The sequence below is a fragment of the Trachypithecus francoisi genome, unplaced genomic scaffold (assembly GCF_009764315.1).
Source record: "Trachypithecus francoisi isolate TF-2019V2 unplaced genomic scaffold, Tfra_2.0 Lachesis_group0, whole genome shotgun sequence".
NCBI lineage: Eukaryota > Metazoa > Chordata > Mammalia > Primates > Cercopithecidae > Trachypithecus > Trachypithecus francoisi.
The window spans coordinates 136,794,963-136,815,408 of record NW_022681453.1 but is presented as its reverse complement, the minus strand read 5'-3'; the positions used below and the strand labels follow the sequence as shown (position 1 = coordinate 136,815,408).

Below are 20,446 nucleotides of genomic sequence, written 5' to 3'. Positions count from 1 at the left end.
CTCCTAGCCTCAAGTGATCAGCCCGCCTTGGCCTCCCAAAGTGTTAGGATTACAGGCATGAGCCACTGCGCCCGGCCTAGGGTATTTCTTGACTACCTAAGCTAATGGCTCCCGGGAGCAGAAAAGGAGAACTTAGAAGCTAGTTCTATCTAGAGGCTGTTGCATTGAGGCAGCTTTTTTTGGAGGGAGTGGTGACAAAAGCTGAAATTTAAGACACAGTGGATTGTTTTTTTTTTTTTTTTTTTTTTTTTGAGACAGAGTTGCTATCTCCCAGGCTGGAGTGCAGTGGTGCAATTGCGACTCACTGCAGCCTCTGCCTTCCAGATTCAAGCAATTCTTGTGCCTCAGCTACCCAAATACTTGGGACTACAGGTGCACACCACTACATCTGGCTAAGTTTTTGTAATTTTAGTAAAGACAGAGCTTTGCCATGTTGGCCAGGCTGGTCTTGAACTCCTGACCTCAAGTATCTCACCTTCCTTGGCCTCCCCAAGTGCTGGGATTATAGGTGTAAGCCACCGTGCCCTGCTGGTTGTTAAATTTATTTATTTTTTGAAGACAATCTCCCTCTGGAGTGCAATGGCGCCATCTCAGCTCACTGCAACCTCCACCTCCCAGGTTCAAGTGATTCTCCTGCCTCAACCTCCCAAGTAGCTGGAATTACAGGTGCGTGCCACCATGCCTGGCTAATTTTTGTATTTTTAGTAGAGATGGGTTTTCACCATGTTGGTCAAGCTGGTCTCGAACTCCTGAACTTGTGATCCGCCCGCCTCAGCCTCCCAAAGTGCTGGGATTACAGGCATGAGCCACCACGCCCAGCCTGGTTGTTACATTTAATATCAACAATAAGTTAGAAGGCCTGGCATGGTGGTGCACACCTGTAATCCCAGCACTTTGGGAGGCTGAGGTGGGCAGATCCCTTGAGCCCAGGCGTTCGAGACTAGCCTGGGCAACATGGTAAAACCCTGTCTGTACTAAAAATACAAAAATATTAGCTGGGTGTGGTAATGCATGCCTGTAGTCCCAGCTACTTGGGAGGCTGAGGTGGGAGGACTGCTTGAGCCTGGGAGGTAGAGGCTTCAGTGGGCTGAGATTGTGCCACTGTACTCCAACCTGTGGAATAGAGTGAGACCTTGTCTCAAAAAAAAACAAAAAAACCAACAAGTTATAAATGCACACTGATCAACCAGAAGTATATGGAAGAGGCATAAGGCATAACCCTGGTGAGCAGGTTTCAGTTTTGCAACCTCCCAGAGTCACTGCTGGGTTCCCTGTCTTGATTGGGCCCTCAGAACTGACTCACTCCAACCTCAGTTTGCCTCAAAATTATTTATCCTTTCTAACTGCTGGTTAAAGAAATTTCAGCCTCTCCTCATTTCTCTTGGGAGGAAGCAACTGAATGAAGTGAATTGAACGTTTCATTTGCATTCACATTTGCTAAGTGAGAAACTCTTATATGCCTTTTTAGACTTTCCATCGCTTAGAATCTATAGCTCTGGTCTTTCCTTTGCCTCAGAAATTGGATAGACCTGCATGTAATCAAGCCATCCAAGGTAGCATCCAGTTTACAGAACATGTGTGAAACTGAGAAATGAGCTAAAACCATCAGAAAACAAATTCAGAAAATGGGACATTTTACAGGATACTGGGGCTGAGAAAGCGTTACCTGAAAGACTGGCCCTTTGATACACCTAGAGAGACCTTAGACACTGCTTCAGAATCAAGGTTCCTCTAACTTTGTCTTGTTCCCCCATCCCCTCAGTCCCTACAAAGACAATGTAGAACAACAAAAGTGGGGAAAATGGTGGTGTCCTGGAATCGTTTTTGGTTTTTTTTGTTTTCTTTTTTTTGAGACAGGGCCTTGCTCTGTCACCTGGGCTGGAGTGAGCCTGATCACGGATCACTGCAGCCTTCACTTTCAGGGCTTAAGTGATTCTCCTGCCTCAGCCTTCTGAGTAGTTGGGACTGCAGATGTGCCTCACCACGCCTGGCTGATTTTTTTATTTTTCCATAGAGACAGAGTTTGACTATGTTGCCTAGGCTGGTCTCAAACTACTGGGCTCAAGCGATCTATCGGCCTTGGCTTTCCAAAGCGCTGGGCCTACAGGCATGAGCCATTGTGCCCAGCGTAGAGATTTTTAAAACCAACTGCCAGCAAAGTGTGGTGGCTCATATCTGTAATATCAACCCTTTGGGAGGCTGAGGCTGGAGGATCACTTGAGGCTAGGAGTTTGAGACCAGTCTGGGCAACATTGCGAGATCTTGTCTCTGCAAAAAAAATTTTTAAAAATTGGCTGGGTGTGGTGGCGTGCACCTGTAGTCCCAGCTACTTGGGAGGCTGAGGTGGGAGGATTGCTTGAGCCTAGAAGTTCAAGGTTGCAGTGAACCATGATCATACCACTGCACTGCATCCTGGGTGACAGAGCAAGACCCTGTCTCTAAAACATAAATAAATAAAAGACCAAATGCCTTGTATGGACCTTGTTTGAATTCTAATTGAAATAAACCAACTGTAAAAAATCATTTTTGAGACAGTCTGGGAAATGTGAATATGGATGATACGCAAAAAAATGTGTTAAACTTTTCCAGGTGGGGTAGTGACAATGTACCTATGCTAAAAAAAGTCCATAATTTTTAGAGATGCATACTGAAGTATGCAAGGGTGAAATGATGTGATGTCTGGGATCTATCTGTAAAAGCTTCATAAAAGAAAAAGGAGGCCAGGCGCGGTGGCTCATGTCTATAATCCCAGCACTTTGGGAAGCTGAGGCAGGTGGATCATGAGGTCAGGAGATCAAGACCATCCTGGTTATCATGGTGAAACCCCATCTCTACTGAAAATACAAAAACTTAGCCGGGCATGGTGGCGGGCGCCTGTAGTCCCAGCTACTCGGGAGGCTGAGGAAGAGAATGGCGTGAACCCAGGAGTCGGAGCTTGCAGTGAGCCGAGATCACGCCACCACACTCCAGCAGCCTGAGCGATAGAGTGAGACTCTGTCTCAAAAAAGAAAAAAGAAAAAAAAACGAAAAAGGAGTGGCAGGGGCAGGGGACAGAGTTTGGGGAGAGAAGCAAGTGTGACAAAATCTTGGCAATTGCTCCATCTGAGCGATATGAATGAAGGGCTAGTAGACCATTGGCTCTCCTATTGTGGTGGCTTGAACGATTTCATAATCATGTATTCTTAGAAAGCGAGTGTAATATAGCTTGAAACCTTTGCTTCTGTGTCTTCTTTTGGCTCTAGCCCCACACTGCCTTATCTTTAGTCACCATATGACTATTTTCCTCCCACAGAGCCCCACCTCTAATGTGCTTTAAGTCTAAGGCAGCCAAGAAGGAACGATTAAAACAAAAAAAAAGGCAATGGGCAATGTTTCCAAAGCCAGCTAACGCTCACTAGCCAATTCCTTTCCAAGCTTTAATAGTGAGACTGTGAGAGAGGAAACAACAGGCTACTTGCCACAGGACTCGGGATTCACAAAGACAAATTTTCTACCTCATGTTTAGAGAAAACTAGATGATTTCTCCTGATTTTATCATATTTGTTTGCTCCCCTAAAAAACAAATGAAGAAAATATGAGGGGAATCTGGTGGCGGAAATTCACCTGCCAATGTAAGGCCAGGAAATTCGCACTGGTAAGAAGCCCATCTCTCTCAGCCTTATCTCTGTCCCTCCTCGCTGGCATTAGGTTCCCTGCACTCAGGATGAGAGTCAAACGAGGCAGAGGATGCAAGGGACATGGAACACCTGCTCTAGAGTCTAAGTTCTTAGGAAGCAGCCACTCCATCCAACTGTCCTCCCTTCTCTCCTTTCCCATCCTGACCTCTCCCCTGCTTCCCACAGCACGAGGCCTCACAACACACAGGTCACAGCATTGGAGGCTTGTGTGCCACTATAAGCTTAGGACCCTGCTTCATCCTTTCCCATACCCCTACCCAAATTACTATTTTAAATATGGTGTTTTAACCTAAAACCTAAAGTATAAACTGATTTTAACTTATACATCAACTTAATCTGTGTTATGGGTTGAATCGTGTCCCCCCAAAAAATATATTGGCGTTCTAACCCCTAATACCTGCAAATGTGACCCTATTTGGAAATATGGTCTAACAGATGTAATCAAATTAAAATGAAGTCATACTGGATTAGGATGAGTCCTAAGCCAATACCTAGTGTCCTTAAGAGAGAAATTTGGACACAGAAACATACACAAGGGAAAAGGCATGTGAAGACAGAGGCAGAGATTGGAGTGATGTATTTACAAGCCAAGGAATGCCAGCCACCACTAGAGGGTGCAACAGGCAAAGCATGACTCCCCTTGAGCCTTCAGAAGTGCAATGCTGCTGACACATTGATTTCAGACTTCTGGCCTCCAGATTGAGAGTTATAAACCATTCAGACTGTGGCAATTTGTTGTGGCTGTCCTATGAAGCTAATACCACATTTCAGAAACATTTATTCATTAACCCTCACCACCACCTGAGGAGGCAGTAAATATTACTAACCCTGTTTCCGGCGGGGGGCACTGGCTCACACCTGTAATCCCAGCACTTTGGGAGGCTGAGGTGGGTGGATCACTTGAGGTCAGGAGTTCAAGACCAGCCTGGCCAGCATGGTGAAACCCCGTCTCTACTAAAAATACAAAAAATTAACCCAACGTGGTGGCGCATGCCTGTAGTCCCAGCTACTTGGAAGGCTTAGGTGAGAGAATTGCTTGAACCCAGGAGCAGAGGTTGCAGTCAACTGAGATTGCACCATTGCACTCCAGCCTGGGCAACAGAATGACACTTTGTTCCCCACCCCCTAAAAAAACCCCCAAAACAAACTAACCCCATTTCCTAGGCAATTTCAGTGCCATGCCTAAATAGTGGAGAGCAAACAGCTTTCAACCTGGGCTGCATGGATTAGAGCCCATGTTCTTAACCACAAGACTAAATATCCCCCCAACTTCTGCTTGTTGTATAAAGTGATGGCTGTTTCCTGTTTTTTTTTTTCCCCCCGATACGGAGTCTCATTCTGTCATCCAGACTGGAGGGCAGTGGCGTGATCTGCAACCTGCGTCTCCTGGGTTCAAGTGATTCTCCTGCCTCAGCCTCCTGAGTAGCTGGGATTACAGGTGTGCCCCACGATGCCCAGCTAATTTTTGCATTTTTAGTAGAGATGGGGTTTTGCTGTTTTGGCCAGGCTGATCTTGAACTCCTGGCCTCAAGTAATCTGCCTGCCTCAGCCTCCCAAAATGTTGGAATTACAGGCAGGAGCCACTGTGCTTGGCCATATTTCCTGAATTTTAAAGAAAAGATTTGAGTACACAGTAAGAATAGCTATAAAAGAGATAGTAACAAGTGTTGACAAGGATGTGGAGAAACTGGAACTCTCATATACCGTGGCTAAATGGAAAATGGTATAGTCACTTTGTCATCCAGGTGACAGGGTCTCACTCTGTCATCCAGGCTGGAGTACGGTGGCATGATTTCAGCTCACTGCAACCTCTGCCTCCTGGGTTCAAGTGATTCTCATGCCTCAGCCTCCTAAGTAGCTGGGATTACAGGCACATGCCACCACGTCCAGCTAATTTTTGTATTTTTAGTAGAGACGAGATTTCACCATGTTGGCCAGGCTGGTCTTAAACTCCTGACCTCATGTGATCCACCCGCTTTCGCCTCCCAAAGCGCTGGGGTTACAGGCTTGAGCCACCACGCTCGGCCTACAGGCTGCTTTTGTATGAAGTATCCAGAAAAGGCAAAATTATGAAGACAGAAAGCCTATTAGTGGCAGCCTGAGGCTGGGAATAAGGATTAATTACAAATGGCATGAGAGATCTGTTTGGGGAATAAAAATGTTCTTAAACTGATTTATAGTAGTGGTTGCATCATTCAGTAAAGCTGTTTTTTTCTTAAAAGAAATTAGGTTTTAGGGACCTACACAGGTCAAGAACCAGCCACCCTAGAACTGTATTATTTTAGAAAAGGGTTTGGTCCATTTTTACAAGGCACAGGTAAAGAAAAAAACTGTGACAACACCTTTTAGGTTTTCCAAACAGCTTTCAATGATAAAGTTCAATAAATAAAGTAAAACACTTTAATTGCAGGAAAAAAAAAATGCCAGAATTTAGAGGTAAAACAGTACAGGGGCCAAGACCAAAAAATTTTATTTGGACATTCAGAGGCTAGAAAGCCACTGTCCCGTTCTCCAGAGCCTCTGAGAAGTTGATTAAGAACCAATTAAAGAAGGGCATCTGTTCCTCTCATCCTACCATCACCTCATTCTGTGACCTGGTGACAGTGACTCCTCTCCTCACATCCAATCGTCCCTGGCTGGAGCTCCTCAGGCCCGGCAGGCAGCTTACAGCTTCTCTGGCTTTGCGATTCCTTGCCCAAGAACATACCCAAGGACACACTGTGGTGTAGGTGCAGGGCTGAAGCGCAGCCACCTGACAGAGCTCTCCTGGGAAAATGCCTTTCCAAGTAGCCTCTCAGGGTATGCAAAGCTCTCTCCTAACACCCCAGTGTGCTCTATATATTGGTGACTCCTCTTTTGGAGATTCTGAAGGCTCAAATCAGGTCCATATATTTTCTCCTTAAAGGGATTACCGAAGGCAAAGGCAACACAATTTCTGCCTGGCTTTCCAGGTAGGACTTCATCTTACTGCACAATAGTAAGCAGCAGCAGCAGCCCTTGCCAGAAACCAAGCAGGGCAATAGATTTCACCCTTTCCCAGTCCTCTCTTGGTCAGGACTTCAGGCCCATCTTGGCCATCATCTCTTCATACACCGTCCACGCCATTGCTGCCATTAGAGTTCTGCGGAGGGCTCGGGGGATGCCACCTTGGAAGAAGCCACGTAGTCCATAGTCCTATGGTGAAAATAAATGTCAAAACTCTGGAAGTGAAGTAGCAATACAATTAATTATCCACTTGTATCACAGTGAGGTCTCTGTTACTCCATGTTTAAGACTTAGTTTCTAAACTTTATGCCCAAAGTAAGAATAATGGGTCCAAGAACACAACCAAAGAACTTAAAAGTTTTTTTTTTTTTTGAGATGGAGTCTTGCTCTGTTGCCCAGGCTGGAGTGCAGTGGCGTGATCTCAGCTCACTGCAACCTCTGTCTCCCGGGTTCAAGCGATTCTTCTACCTCAGCCTTCCGAGTAGCTGGGACTAGAGGCGCCTGCCACCACGCCCGGCTAATTTTTGTATTTTTAGTTGAGATGGGGTTTTCACCATATTGGTAAGGCTGGTCTCGAACTCCTGACCTTGTGATCTGCCCACCTCAACCTCCCAAAGTGCTGAGATTACAGGCATGCGCTACCGCACCTGGCCAAAAGCCTTTTTTTTTTTTTTTTTTTTTTTGGAGTTGCTGGGCTTACCTTTATAGGCCTGCTCTAGGGGAATTTCTTAGCTGAAAATCTTTATGCAGGGCTGCTGTGTCCTTGTGCAGTTTGTATACTGTACAGAAGCACTAAGCCCCAAGTAGAAAATGAAATCCAGGCAGAAACCTGCTTGCCAAGCCCTGGATCCTGGATCCAGGCTGAAGGAAAAGGTGCCTTCTTGTCATTTGTCTATCAGGAGGGAATATCTTTTTGTAATTCACTGTATGCTCTTGGTGGCCCTGTCTTCATATGAATTAAAGACAAAATGCCCCTTCCTCCTCCCTCATAATCTGGGTTGATTTGAAATGTCACATAAAGAAAATATTATTTTAAAACTTTTATGATTTTAGATATAGAGATAAGAACACAAATTAACGTTTACCTTTAGCAAGAATATCTGCTTTGTGATAACAACACATGTTCTAAAAGAGCCAACCCAGTGGCTTATGGATAGTATACAGCTACTGTAATTTTTTTTTTTTTAATTTAAATAAGAGGTTTCCTTACATTGCCCATGCTGGTTTTGAACTCCTAGGCTCGAGGGATCCTTCTGCTTCAGCCTCCCAAAATGCTGGGATTATCAGCATGAGCCACCGTACCCAGCCTCTACCATACTTTTTATCTTCAATAATACCATTGGTCCATTTATATTAGAGCAAACTTGTTCAACCCACAGCCCACAAGCCGCATGTGGCCCAGGACAGCTTGGAATGCAGCCCAACACAAATTCGTAAACTTTCTTAAAACATTATAAGATTTTTTTGGTGACATTTTTTCTTTAGCTCATTAGTTATCATTAGTGTTGGTGTATTTTATGTGTGGCCCAAGGCAATTCTTCTTCCAATGTGGCCCGGGGAAGTCAAAGGACTGGACACCTGTATATTAGAGCAAACTGCTAGAATAAAACAATGTGTTTGTGTGGGTTTTTTTTCCCTCTGACTAAATAGTACTTTACCCTAGGTATCCTAGGTCCTCAATTAGAGTAATAATTTCACCCTGATTTCCTGATTCAGTAAGTCTGGGGTAGAGTTCAGCAATCTACAATGTTTAACAAATGTCACAGGTGTTCCTAATGTAAATGTCTCTGCCCCTCAAAAAAACATGTTTTGTGGTTCTCAACCTTAAAACATATATATTAAAATCACTGGGAAACATTAAAAAAAGAAAAAAAATATGCTGGCGTTTCATGCCCCTAGACATTCTGATATAGCTGGCCTAGATTTTAACCTGGACATGGGGATTTTTTAAAGCTCTCTAGGCAATTTTTTTTGTTTTTTTTTTTGAGACGGAGTCTCGCTCTGTCACCCAGGCTGGAGTGCAGTGGCCGGATCTCAGCTCACTGCAAGCTCCACCTCCCAGGTTTATGCCATTCTCCTGCCTCAGCCTCCCGAGTAGCTGGGACTACAGCTGCCCGCCACCTCGCCCGGCTAGCTTTTTGTATTTTTTAGTAGAGACAGGGTTTCACCGTGTTAGCCAGGATGGTCTCTATCTCCTGACCTCGTGATCCACCGGTCTCGGCCTCCCAAAGTGCTGGGATTACAGGCTTGAGCCACCATGCCCGGCTCTCTAGGCAATTTTAATGTGAGTGAAGGGTAAGAACTACTGCTCTAGAAAAAGATCCTTAACCACCACAAGAACCAGTACTTATTCTGTAGTCTTACTTTGAAAATAAGTGTCACTGCTTGACCAATCCATTGAAACTTCAGTGGGTAAAGCTGCATATGAGTTTTGATAACATCTGCAGGTTGAGTTACCAGTGAGGCCAGAATACCAGCAAATATCCCACAGCTGAAATTTGTAATAGGAATAAGGGTTGCATCCACCTGGTCTGAAATAGAACAAAGGTAACATGTGGTTATGGATCCTACATTAATCAGATCAAGGTCAGTGCAAGTTGCCCATTAATTCTTCCCCAAACCAAGAAAGGTCTGGATTCAAATAAGGTTACAAATTCAAACTTTAAAGGCGCAACTAGTAAATTTATGTAGATGGAATGATAGAGTTAGAAAAGCACCCTTTTTCAAACCACCATCACAATAATTGACTCAGGCAAGAATCACTGACTGATTTTAAAACGTGGGAAAAAGGATGTTTATACAGATTCAAAGTTATCTTCCCACAAAGATACTTAGACATTACAATGGGAAAAACGGGTGACTTTTCCGGGAAGATACCTGTCAGTATCTTATCCAAGTGATAAAGTATTACTATCACTCATAATACGTCAAATTGATGTTATGACCCTCCCGATATAAGGCAATGAGGATACAACATCACTTATGTGGTCCTCTTGCTAAAAATCTAATCATGAAGAAACTGCAGATAAACCCACAATGAGGTATGTCACTGGCCTATATTCTTGAAAATAAAACACAGGATTACTACGAAGTACATTACTGGGACAATTAGAGAAATCAGAATACGGACTGTAGGTTAAAGAACTGGGCCACATGCCTGTAATCCCAACACTTTGGGAGGCCGAGGTGGGAGGATCACTTGAGCCCGGGAGTTCAAGACCAGCCTGGGCAACATGGTGCAACCCAGTCTCTACTAAAAATACAAAATTAGCCAAGCATGGTGGCATGCACCTGTAATCCCAGCTACTCCAGAGGCTGAGGCACAAGAATCACTTGAACCAGGGAGGAGATTGCAGTGAACCAAGATCACATTGCTGCACTCTAGCCTGAGTGACAGGGCAAGACTCTGTCTCAAAAAAAAAAATTATCTAGGTTAAACTTCTGAGTTTCCTAAGATGGTTATATGACAGGATGTCCTTATTCATAGGAAATAGACACTGCAGTACTCAAAAGTAAAAGGGCACCACGTTTCCAACTTACCCTCAAAGAGCAGGAAAAACATATGTACATTGTACTATTCTTGTGGCTTTTTTGCAAGTTTATTTCCAAATACCAGATCGATTTTTTTTTTGAGACGGAGTCTCGCTTTGTCACCCAGGCTGGGGTGCTGGAGTGCACTGGTGTGATCTCAGCTCACTGCAACCTCCACCTCCCAGGCCCAAGTGATTCTAGTGCCTCAGCCTCCAAGCAGCTGGCATTACAGGCATGTGCCACCCATGCCCAGCTAATTTTTGTATTTTTAGTAGAGACTGGGTTTTGTCATGTTGGCCAGGCTGGTCTTGAACTCCTGAACTCAAAAGATCTGCCCACCTCGGCCTCCCAAAGTGCTGAGATTACAGGTGTGAGCCATCGCACCAGGCCTCAGAAATGTTTACACTTGATCTTAGCCAAAAGGCTGAGAAGCGATGGGCCTCAGAAATTTTTTAAGATGGATTGAGAAGTTAAAAATTACCCATCTATGCTTCCTTGTCGCCTTAATTTTCTGTCACAAAATAAGGCTGTGACCTGCAGGATTACACCTTCTGGTGCCTGGGTAAAAGCAGCAAATCTCCCAAGGCACTCCAGCTGTAGCTGGTCACCACGTCATGATGGCGGGCATTCTGGCATTCCTAATTAAAGGACCTTGGTTGCAATTCCTTGCTCAAATTATCCATAGACACTTTATTGCATGCAGGTTCATTCTATGGATGTGTTTCTAGCAATACCTTGTTCTACTTGGGTTGATGTTTACTGCCCACCAATTTAGTCCATGTCTAGCCCAACCTGAGCTAACTGGTGGGGTGGGGTGGGCCTCCCCCAGTGACTGAAGTTTGGCACCTTCATCTCCACCTAAATGGAGGGCTCAAAACTATGTTAACTGGGAACACAGCAAGGGAGATGAAAATATTATTTTTCTTCAAACTTCTAACTTACTACTGTTTGCCAGACTTTAACAAGAATCACATCAAGTGCTTCTTGAAAAATACAGATTCGGAGGTTGTACCCCAAGGTTTCTCATCTAAGAGGCCTTGGATGGGACCCAGCAATCTTAAGATCAAATATGGGAAGTACTGTTGCAGAAACTCTGCAAAACATGATTTATTTCCCTCCCACCCACCCTATCTTCACTCCCCCAAATTATAGTGGTGTAAATACTGTTTGCCTTAATATGATGTAAACTCCAAAGGGCAGGGATCAAGTTTGTTGATCCCTGCATCCCAGGGATCAACACAATCATGATATGGCTCAGTTCCTAACACTCTGCTAAGAGAAACATATAGTCTCATATCCCAGAGAAAACAGTGAGGATCTGATAGCTCAAGGATAGCTCTTCCCCACATCTTGCTTTATCCCTACCATGGGGCACTATGTTTTTGGTCTGGTTGTAAAACATCAGGTAGATTCCTGAAAAGGGCGCATCTCGAAGGAGAGTTGCTGTCAGGCCACTGAAGAGGCCCCGGTGCCCCTCGCTGCGATAGATGCTCCTCAGGGCAGCGTAGATACTCTCATAGCCATATTTCCCACTCTGCAAAGAGAGCACAGAACCAGTGACTCGCATGAAGGTGCTCCATTTGAGCACTGAACAAGCAGACTGCAGGTTATGGGGCATTACCGTGGGCTCTAATTCACATATGGCTTGGCTGACCACATCAGAGTCTATGTTAGATTACGAATCAGGAGTTGACATCGGTGGTCACTCCCCAGGAGCCCAGTAGCTAAGCTGAACTATCCTGAGGCCCTAAAGCAGTCCGAACTTACCTCATAGCGCGTCTTGATTACCGTGATAGGTGACATACAGACCCCTGCAACAGAGCGAGAGCCCACCCCCAGCATGATCGACTCCAGGGCGGTTGGGGGATGGCCTCGCAAGAAATACTGCTTCAAAGAGTAGAGGGTGCCAAAGTAGATTCCAACGCCAGGGACACATCTCACAATGGACTGCAGAGAAGGTCAGAAAGAAAAGAAAATCAAAGACCAAACACTTTAAGTATTGTCTTAGCTGGGTTTTCCCAAAAGACCCCAAGATGATTTGCATGTAAATACTCTGTTTAAGGTGTGGAAGGAACACCAATAGGGAAGTGGGGGACGTAAGACAGGAGAGAAGGCAGTCAATAAAGGATGTTATAAAACCAATTACTTCTATGGGCAACTTAATCTCACTGGGGAACTCTGGGAACCAGTGTAGAACACACCTCAGAGTTATTCCTCCAACTGAGCGGGGAGGGACATGGGATTTTAAACACCAACTCTCGTCTTTCAGTGGTTGAGGACTCTGTGGGTTTGGAAATACACACTGCTTTGGGTTAGGAAATCAGTATCACTTCTGTGGTCTCCTTGCTAAAAATGTAGAACTAAATCTAATCACAAAGAAACCCACAGTGAGTTATATAACTCTTGAAAACAAAACACAAAATTATTCTGAAGTACATTACTGGGATAATAGAGAAATCAGTATATGGATTTCTGATTTGGGTTTGGGCTGGGCACTAATTCCTTGGTGTGGGTCCCTAAGGCCAGAAAAAGCCTTTGAGCAAAGAAATGCTGGCGTGGAGGTACCATCCCACTTTTACTGAAGTGATTAGGGCAAGGGCATTCTGACAGGTGGGACATTAGGTACCTCTGCTGTAGAGACTATGCTGCACTAATAAATCACATCTAAGCATAATGTGCTGATGCAACATATCCCTGAGCCTTCAAACAGAAGTTAGTGGTAGTATGAGAGATGGGTAGGAAGACCACATAGGTACTCCCACCACTTCTGACTCTCACATATCCTTAAGAGCTGGTAAGGTGGATGAGAAATGGCTGGTTATCAAGGAGTGGGTGCAAGAGAACCTAGACCCAGATGGCAGCTTACAGGGGACATCCCTCTCCAAAGGCCCAAAAGACTCTCCGTGCGAACCACCTTCAAGAGTACAGCCAACATCCCAACACGTCTAGACCTGAAAGCAGACAAAATGGAGACAGGAAGGAAAAAAATCACTCAGATCACTTCCTCATAAAACAATTTCCCACTCAAAGACTTCCTTTATAGATTCAATTTTAGGACACTTAACAATCTCTACAATGCACCTTGGAGATACTCTATGTGTTCATAGGTTGGCACACACATATTTGCTTGTCCATTTATACTGAAAGGAGTGGGATTACCTTCTTTTTTAATGTACATTTTGCATACTTCCCACAGCACAGAACTCAATATCCGGGCACAAAACAGACAATACAGGCTGGGTGCAGTGGCTCATGCCTGTAATCTCAGCACTTTGGAAGGCTGAGGTGGGCAGATCACTCGAGGCCAGAAGTTTGAGACCAGCCTGGCCAACATGGCGAAACCCCATCTCTACCAAAAATATAAAAATTAGCTGGGTATGGTGGTGAGCACCTGCAGTCCCAGCTACTTGGGAGACTGAGGCAGGAGAATCACTTGAACCTGGGTGGTAGAGGTTGCAGTGAGCCGAGATCGCACCACTGTACTCCAACCTGGGCAACAGAGCGAGACTCTGCCTCAAAAAACAGACAAAAACAAAAACAGATAATACTGATGTTATTTCCAGAAAATCCCCTGCTACTCTAATGCCAGGCAATACAGTTATAACACATAACACAAGCTAACACAATAAAGTGTAAATGTCACCGAGGCAGATTCCAGGAAGCTGCTCAGGAAAGGACCCCATTTACTTAAAAAGAAATGTCAAATATAAAAACAATTCAGAGAACATATATGAAAGTTGGGCATGGCCTGTGTTTCTCTCTGAACATCAAACAGAATGGAAGTTGACTTAACACAGTAAAGATATTCCTGTGTCTGAAAAGTTGCTGAAATCAGTTCCCCCAATGAAATGCAGGGCCTACCCATGATCTGAGGGCTGGAGGGTTTGCAGGCGTGTTTTAAGGAGATCCAGAGGTTGGAAAAGGAGGGTAGAGCAGGTCCCACTGATGGAGCCACACAGGAAAGCCTTGATCACTGGATGTAACTGCAGGACAAGACAATATTGTGTCAGTAGCTCTGCCTGTGTGAGCCTCACCTTTCTCCACACCTGATCAGCGAATTCCTTTATAATGGTCTCTTAGAAACTTACCTGGTGGTGCTTCATGTTTTCTTCATACCTCGGAGAAGGGAAAAGTATAGCCAGAAATTTAAAATACTGGAATGTTGTTGAGGACACTGTAGGCTGCAAGAGGTATCTCTGGTCTTAGAATTGCTGATACACATATTGCTCAGTGGGAGCAAAACTATTTCCATGCCACTGACCGCTCTTCCCTATTTCTTCTGACTCAAAAAGTTACTGGTCATCTCCCTATCTTTGCAAAAGCAAAGTCAATTGAATGTAGTGCTTTCACTTTGAACTGATGATGTGCAGGCTCCCTTCACTGTAAGACCTATAGGTATTTATAGGACCAAAGCAATTTATAGGACCAAGCCAAAGCAAATGAAACCTTAAGCTCAACCACTGTGTAAAATTAAGTGCCACTTCCTGTAGAACCTAGTATTTCCTTCATTTAAAACTTTCCCCTTCTCTTAAACCATCCAGCTCACTGGATCACACAGTCCTACAGACCAGAGGCAGCAAAGCCAGGAGAGCAAAGCCTCCTGGAGGCCTCTCCTTCAACCCATGAATCATCATACACACTGGCTAATCTACAGACACCACCTGGAAGGGTGGAACTCCTTCAAAGACTAAATGCGTCTCCCTTAAGTATGTTCCACGAGCTGCATGTTCCAGGAGACGCAGCTTCCAGCACTGGCACTACCATTACAGGACAGCATCCTCTTTGTAGACCCCTAGAACCCAGGAGTATCACAAATGACTGTGAAAAAGTACTTAAAATCCAACCAGTGACTTTCTTCCCCTTATTTCCCCTTCCTATAAATAAATAAATAAATAAATAAATAAATAAATAGCTATCTTCTCCAAAAATGCTTGGCAAATTCATCCCCAAAGACCTCTTCCTTTATTAAGTGGCATCTGCACAATTATTTTTAAACAAATGACACATTGTGGCCCTAAAACATTAAGATGAATATATATAAAGTTTCCATTATACACATCACATAACTACTTACCTGAAACTGAAATGTTTGTAATCTGAGGCATTTGCTTAACAGAGAAGAGAGTGCATCTCAAATTCCACCAAAGGAGCCAGTTATAACTGGAATTCCTCATAAGACTGTTGGAGGCAGAGGGTGGGGGTAACTAAGTCAGGTCACTAAAAACCGGAGTTTACAACCACGATCCAATAACTTCTGAAGTACCAAAGGGTAGTCTGATAAGACAACAGGTAGAACCAAGTAAGGTGTGCATATTTCAGCAAGTCTGCATCCACATCGACTCCCGCTCCCCAAGAGGTGTCCTGCTGTTCTGCCAACCAATATTCCTATGAGTTCTGTGTTTCTAGTCTCTCCCAAGACTTTGTGGCATTAATGAGCCCCGTTTCTTCACACACTGGGCCTCTCGCTCCCACTGGCATCTCCTCTTCTGCCAGGCAACAGGCTCCAAAGCGTCCATCTTTCCAGCCTGATGCTACACCATCTCCACTTGCTCTGTGCCAGTCCCTCCACCCGGTTTGCTATCCAGCTAAATCTCCTCCACTAACACAGCCTCTGAGGGCTCACCAAGCACCTGCTGTACCCCAGGACCCCATTCCTGTCTCTGTCCTTATCTTACTTGGCCTCTCTGGTACATATGGCTGAGTGCCTCTCCTCGCAGTTTCTGGTTTCTCTCTCCTTCTCCTCCTTGGCCTGCCCTTCACATAGGACTGCTCCTCTTATCTCCTTTCAGAGTAACTTCACCCATACCCAGGCTTCACACACATGCTGGTTACACCCACATCACCAGCCCAGGTCAGCCTCTCCCTGGACTCTGCTAATGTCTCCTTGTTTTCCCTTAAATGGCCCACAGGCATCTCAAATTCAACATGTCCAAAATAGAAACCTAGTCAACAGTTCTTCATGCACTTGCCTCTTCTCCAGTCCACACTGGGATACTCCAGGAATCCAGGTTGGAAACCTCAGAGACACATAAAACTCACCATGCCTGCTGCTTCATGACCAAGTCCCACTGACCAAGCCCTCAGTCTTCCCCAGTCTGGCCTCCACTGATCCATCCTAATGACCTCTGCAGCAGTCTCCAATCTCAACTGTGCCAACCCACCCTCAACTCTACTCCCAGAGTAGCACTGGGCAAGGCATCTATAGACAGCACCTCAAAATCTCATAGCATCTTATGAGCTAGGTATTTTAAACTCGTTTTACAGATTAAACTGGAGCTCACAGAAGTTACAAATGTGTCCTATGTCACAGGGATTGAAGCCACTGGCCAGGACTTAAAGTTCATACTCTTTTCACCATACCACCCAGTCTAAAGTGAAAATCCAGGACACTTAGGCCACTCTGGGCATTCCACTATTCACCATCACTGCCTCCTTGCAATGCTCTCTTCCTTTGGCTTCAGAGATTAATACTGTCCTGGTTTTCCTCCCACTTCTCCGGCCTCTCCCTTAAATGAACCATACTTCCATGGCTCTTTATCTACTTCCAGGGGTCCCATTTCCACCTCCCTCCACACTCTCAACCTCTCACTGGAGCTTAGTCTCACACAGTCACTTACTCAGATGTCCCACGGCCACCTCAGATGACATTTCCAAACCTGAACTTATCTTTCTCCCACACCTCCAACCAGCTCCTCCTCCAAGGTGCCCTGTCGCAGTGAATGCCCTGCCATTTCTCAAGCCACCCAGCCAGAAACCTGAGCACCATCCTTGGACTTGGCCTCTCCACACTTGCTCACTCTACCTCCAAAACAGCTCTCAAATCCACCAATCCATTCCAGCTGAGAACCCTGTTATCTCCTGCCTTGGTGACTGCCATTACTTTTTTACCCATTTGTCATCTATATGACCCCTCTAATCCACTCTTTACCCTGCAGCCAGCGTCATCTTTTGTTTTATTATTTATTTACTTATTTAGAGACAAGGTCTTGCTCTGATGCCTAGGCTGGAGTGTAGTGGCACAATCATGGCTCACTGCCAACCATGACCTCTCAGGCTCAGTTGATCCTCCCATCTCAGCCTCACGAACAGCTGGGACGACAGGTGCGTGTCACCATGCCCAGCTAATTTTTTGTAGAGATGGGGTTTCGCTATGTTGCACAGGCTGGTCTCAAACTGCTGGACTCAAGCAATCTGCCCACCTCTGCCTCCCAAAGTGTTAGCATTACAGGTGTGAGTCACTGTGCCCAGCCTGAGTCAGCTTTTAATACTGCAAATTTGATCACACTGTTTTCAGGAATAAAACCCTTCAATGAAAGATAATGTTTTGTGAAATCTGAAGTTACTAGCTTAAAAAACAAGACCAAAAAAAAAAAAAGATGGAATAAAAATACAAGTAATGACAAACGTATTAGGAGCTACAGAGTATCCCACAAATTTGTCATTAATACTCATTGAATTATAATTTTAAAAAGCCCAACCAAACCAACACCCTTTAATTGGTTCATATTCCTCTCAGGATAAAGTCCAAACTGCTGGTTGCGAGGCCTTTCATGTATCACAGGGCTCCTGCTTACTGTTTTGTTTTGGCCTATGTTCTCACCTTCCCACTAACACACTCTGCAGCCATACTGGAGGACTCCACCTTACTTTCACCTCTGAAAACTGACATGTAGTTATGTCCTAGCTCTCCTCTTGCTCCCCAACTCCCCCATGTCCAAGTTCAGTGCCTCTCCTTTGGGCTTCTGCAGCAGCACCTGTCCCCAGCTCCCTTATGACTGCGTGTCTAAGACAGAATGGTCACAACTCGTGCCTGTCTTGTTCATGGTGATATCTCAAGAACTGACCTTGGAGCCTGGTGCACAGTAGGTGTTCAGCAGTGACAACAGAATGAATCTTGCCACCTAACAGGAAACCTAAAGCTCTCCCTTTGAGCACAATCCCACAGGATAGGGCTCAGTGGGTCCTGCAAGGCTCATACCAGGATAGGTTAATCTCCTCCACCTGTCTCCAGGCCTCTTGCTCCAGCAAGGCCATAGGAATGACCTGCAGTTACAGTTTCTGGGCAGTTCTCCTAGGGGCTGCTGCCGCAGTGCTCACACAGGTGGTGTGTGGAATTTGTTTTAAAACAAATTTGCTGCTGTTCTTCACCTTCCCACCCTTGATTGCAGGAAATATCTTCTTAATGTCTTTTATTTCACAGCACAGTGATTAGACATGTTACTGGCTCAAGTTATTGAGCCAAAAGTTATTGGCTCAATAACTTTTTTAGCTTTGTACTTTTCCAAGTCCATTAGCACAGAGCAGATGTTATTTATACTAGCAGTACAAATCAACCACTAATAGGCAAAAACAACAACAACAAAAACCATTCCAACAGGTAATATTGAATGGTCTTAAGATTTTTGTCAATGGTGAATGGCACATATCCTTTGCGAGTGAACTTAATTTTCAAAAAGTAACTCAAGGCCAGGAGCGGTGGCTCACACTTGTAATCCCAGCACTTTGAGAGGCTGAGGCGGGAGGATCACTCGAGGTCAGGAGTTCAAGACCAGCCTGGTCAACATCACCCCCTCTCTACTAAAAATACAAAAATTAGCCAGGCGTGGTGGCTCACGCCTGTAATCCCAGCAACCTGGGAGACTGAGACAGGAGAAACGCTTGAACCTGGGAGTCAGAGGTTGCAGGTGAGCCGAGATGGAGTCACGGCACTCCAGCCTGGGCGACAGGGCAAGACTCCGTCTCAAAAAAAAAAAAAAAAACCCTCAAAGATATTCAAGGCAAACAAAAAAGTAGTTTCTTTTTAAGGGGCGAAAGAAGAGGGCAAAAACAATAATACGCACACAAAGGAAATAAGTAGGACGTAAGAGTGCAAACTGGATCCACAAGCAATTTCTACTGCCCTGATAAAAGTATCCTAAGTCCAATTCACATCTGGAGGCGTGGGCTGGAGAGCCCTGAAAAAGATAAGCAGGTTTTCAAAGACGTCAACGTTAAGTCGCCACTACCGCCGTCTCCGCCTTTAAGGATTAAAAAAAAAAAAAAAAAAAAAAGTCGCATTTTGCCCCTACCTCGGGCGCAAGACCTCAGAGGGAGAGCCGCGGCTTCTGCCTGGGCCCCAGGCCTTCAGCGTCTAAGGCCGGGCTGCACCCCGACTCCACCCACCAGGCAACCACTCCGCCAGCCCCGCCTCCGCCTCCACCAATAGCGGCCCGGCGGCCCGGCCACGGCGACCAATCGAATGCCGGAGGAAGGGTGGGGTCGCCAGGTGACCACGCGCCGTCCTAACTGGCCGAAAAGTTGGCACTCAGAGGCGCCGCCACGCCTGGCCGGCAGGTATTAGCACCGCGGCCTGCGGGAGCACAGCGATACCGGGCAGCTTGCGGCGGCATCAACGGCTTCTCAGCTTTAGCGCTATTACCAGGCCTTGTGACCGTCCCAAATCTGCCCGGGTGCCCTCCCACCTCCGCCACTCCTGGCAGACTACTCCCACCTTGTGGGGGCCTCGTGGGCACACTCCCCGGCACGCGTCCCGCCTAGGCCTCGGCAATTCCTCCCTCTACCGGGATATCAGCCCTGCAGCGCCTGCCTCCAGGGCTGGCCTGCAGCTCCTGGCCTCTCATCACTCCCCGCCCCCTTCTCAATCCCTTTAGTCAAAACTCCTCTCCTGCCCCATCCTCAACCCTGAGCGCACCTTGGGGCGCGGAAAAGGGTCGCCGAGGCTTAGTAACGCCCCGAATTCTCCTGCCAGAGCTGGCGGTTCGGACCCCTGCCCTTCCCCGCAGTGCCCTCACCATAAGCGTTTCCACCGTGTCTCCGACATCTTGGGGTTGCAGCAGCGACTGACGTGAGTTCTGAATCATTGGAGATGGGGCCCGTGAGTGCTCTGGGCCCAGGGTGCCGTCGACGGGAGGTTGGGCCCAGCCCTGGAGGCCTTGAAGAAGGCGAGTGGATGGCGCTAGCCCGGCGAAGCGCTTTAAGCCGAGGGCTCTCTTACGTCTGTGCCTGTAAGCACGCAGCCGCCGGGGTTTGGAGCCTGCTAGTCCAGGAGCTGGGGGCGCGGAACAATCCCGCCGCGGGAATTACGCGCCGCTCTTCACCGGCGCCGCAGACTCCGCGGCTCTGCTCTCCTGCCCATCTTGCCCCGCCGCAGGCTTCAGCACCGGAGGAGATGAGGCTCTGTGTATCCGGGGATGGAGGAAGCGCCGGACGAACTCTGTAGAAGAGGAGATTTCGCTTCCGGGTGGGACACTCGT

The 20,446-nt window shown here is 46.1% G+C and overlaps 1 protein-coding gene and 1 long non-coding RNA gene across 8 annotated transcripts; both read right to left on the bottom strand.

The window, feature by feature from the left end:
- Positions 1 to 6,040: 6,040 nt before the first annotated feature.
- Positions 6,041 to 20,408, bottom strand: SLC25A38 (solute carrier family 25 member 38). 7 transcript variants are annotated; one of them, XM_033212108.1, is made up of 9 exons: positions 15,869 to 16,073; positions 15,268 to 15,467; positions 14,282 to 14,309; positions 14,055 to 14,176; positions 13,060 to 13,144; positions 11,961 to 12,140; positions 11,559 to 11,727; positions 9,027 to 9,193; positions 6,041 to 6,851 (listed from the first exon to the last, which is right to left on the bottom strand). In XM_033212108.1, the coding sequence occupies exons 3-9, from the start codon at positions 14,294 to 14,296 to the stop codon at positions 6,729 to 6,731; spliced, it is 861 nt and encodes a 286-aa protein (XP_033067999.1). In that variant the 5' UTR covers positions 14,297 to 14,309; positions 15,268 to 15,467; positions 15,869 to 16,073; the 3' UTR covers positions 6,041 to 6,728. The 7 variants fall into 7 exon arrangements, with proteins under 7 accessions (XP_033067999.1, XP_033068001.1, XP_033067998.1 ...); XM_033212110.1 differs by having other exon boundaries at positions 15,268 to 15,371; XM_033212107.1 differs by having other exon boundaries at positions 14,282 to 14,374; positions 15,268 to 16,074.
- LOC117083914 lies at positions 9,900 to 11,564 on the bottom strand. Its single transcript, XR_004437246.1, has 3 exons — positions 11,432 to 11,564; positions 10,508 to 10,514; positions 9,900 to 9,910 (listed from the first exon to the last, which is right to left on the bottom strand). It is a non-coding gene; the product is annotated as an uncharacterized LOC117083914 (long non-coding RNA).
- Positions 20,409 to 20,446: the final 38 nt, after the last annotated feature.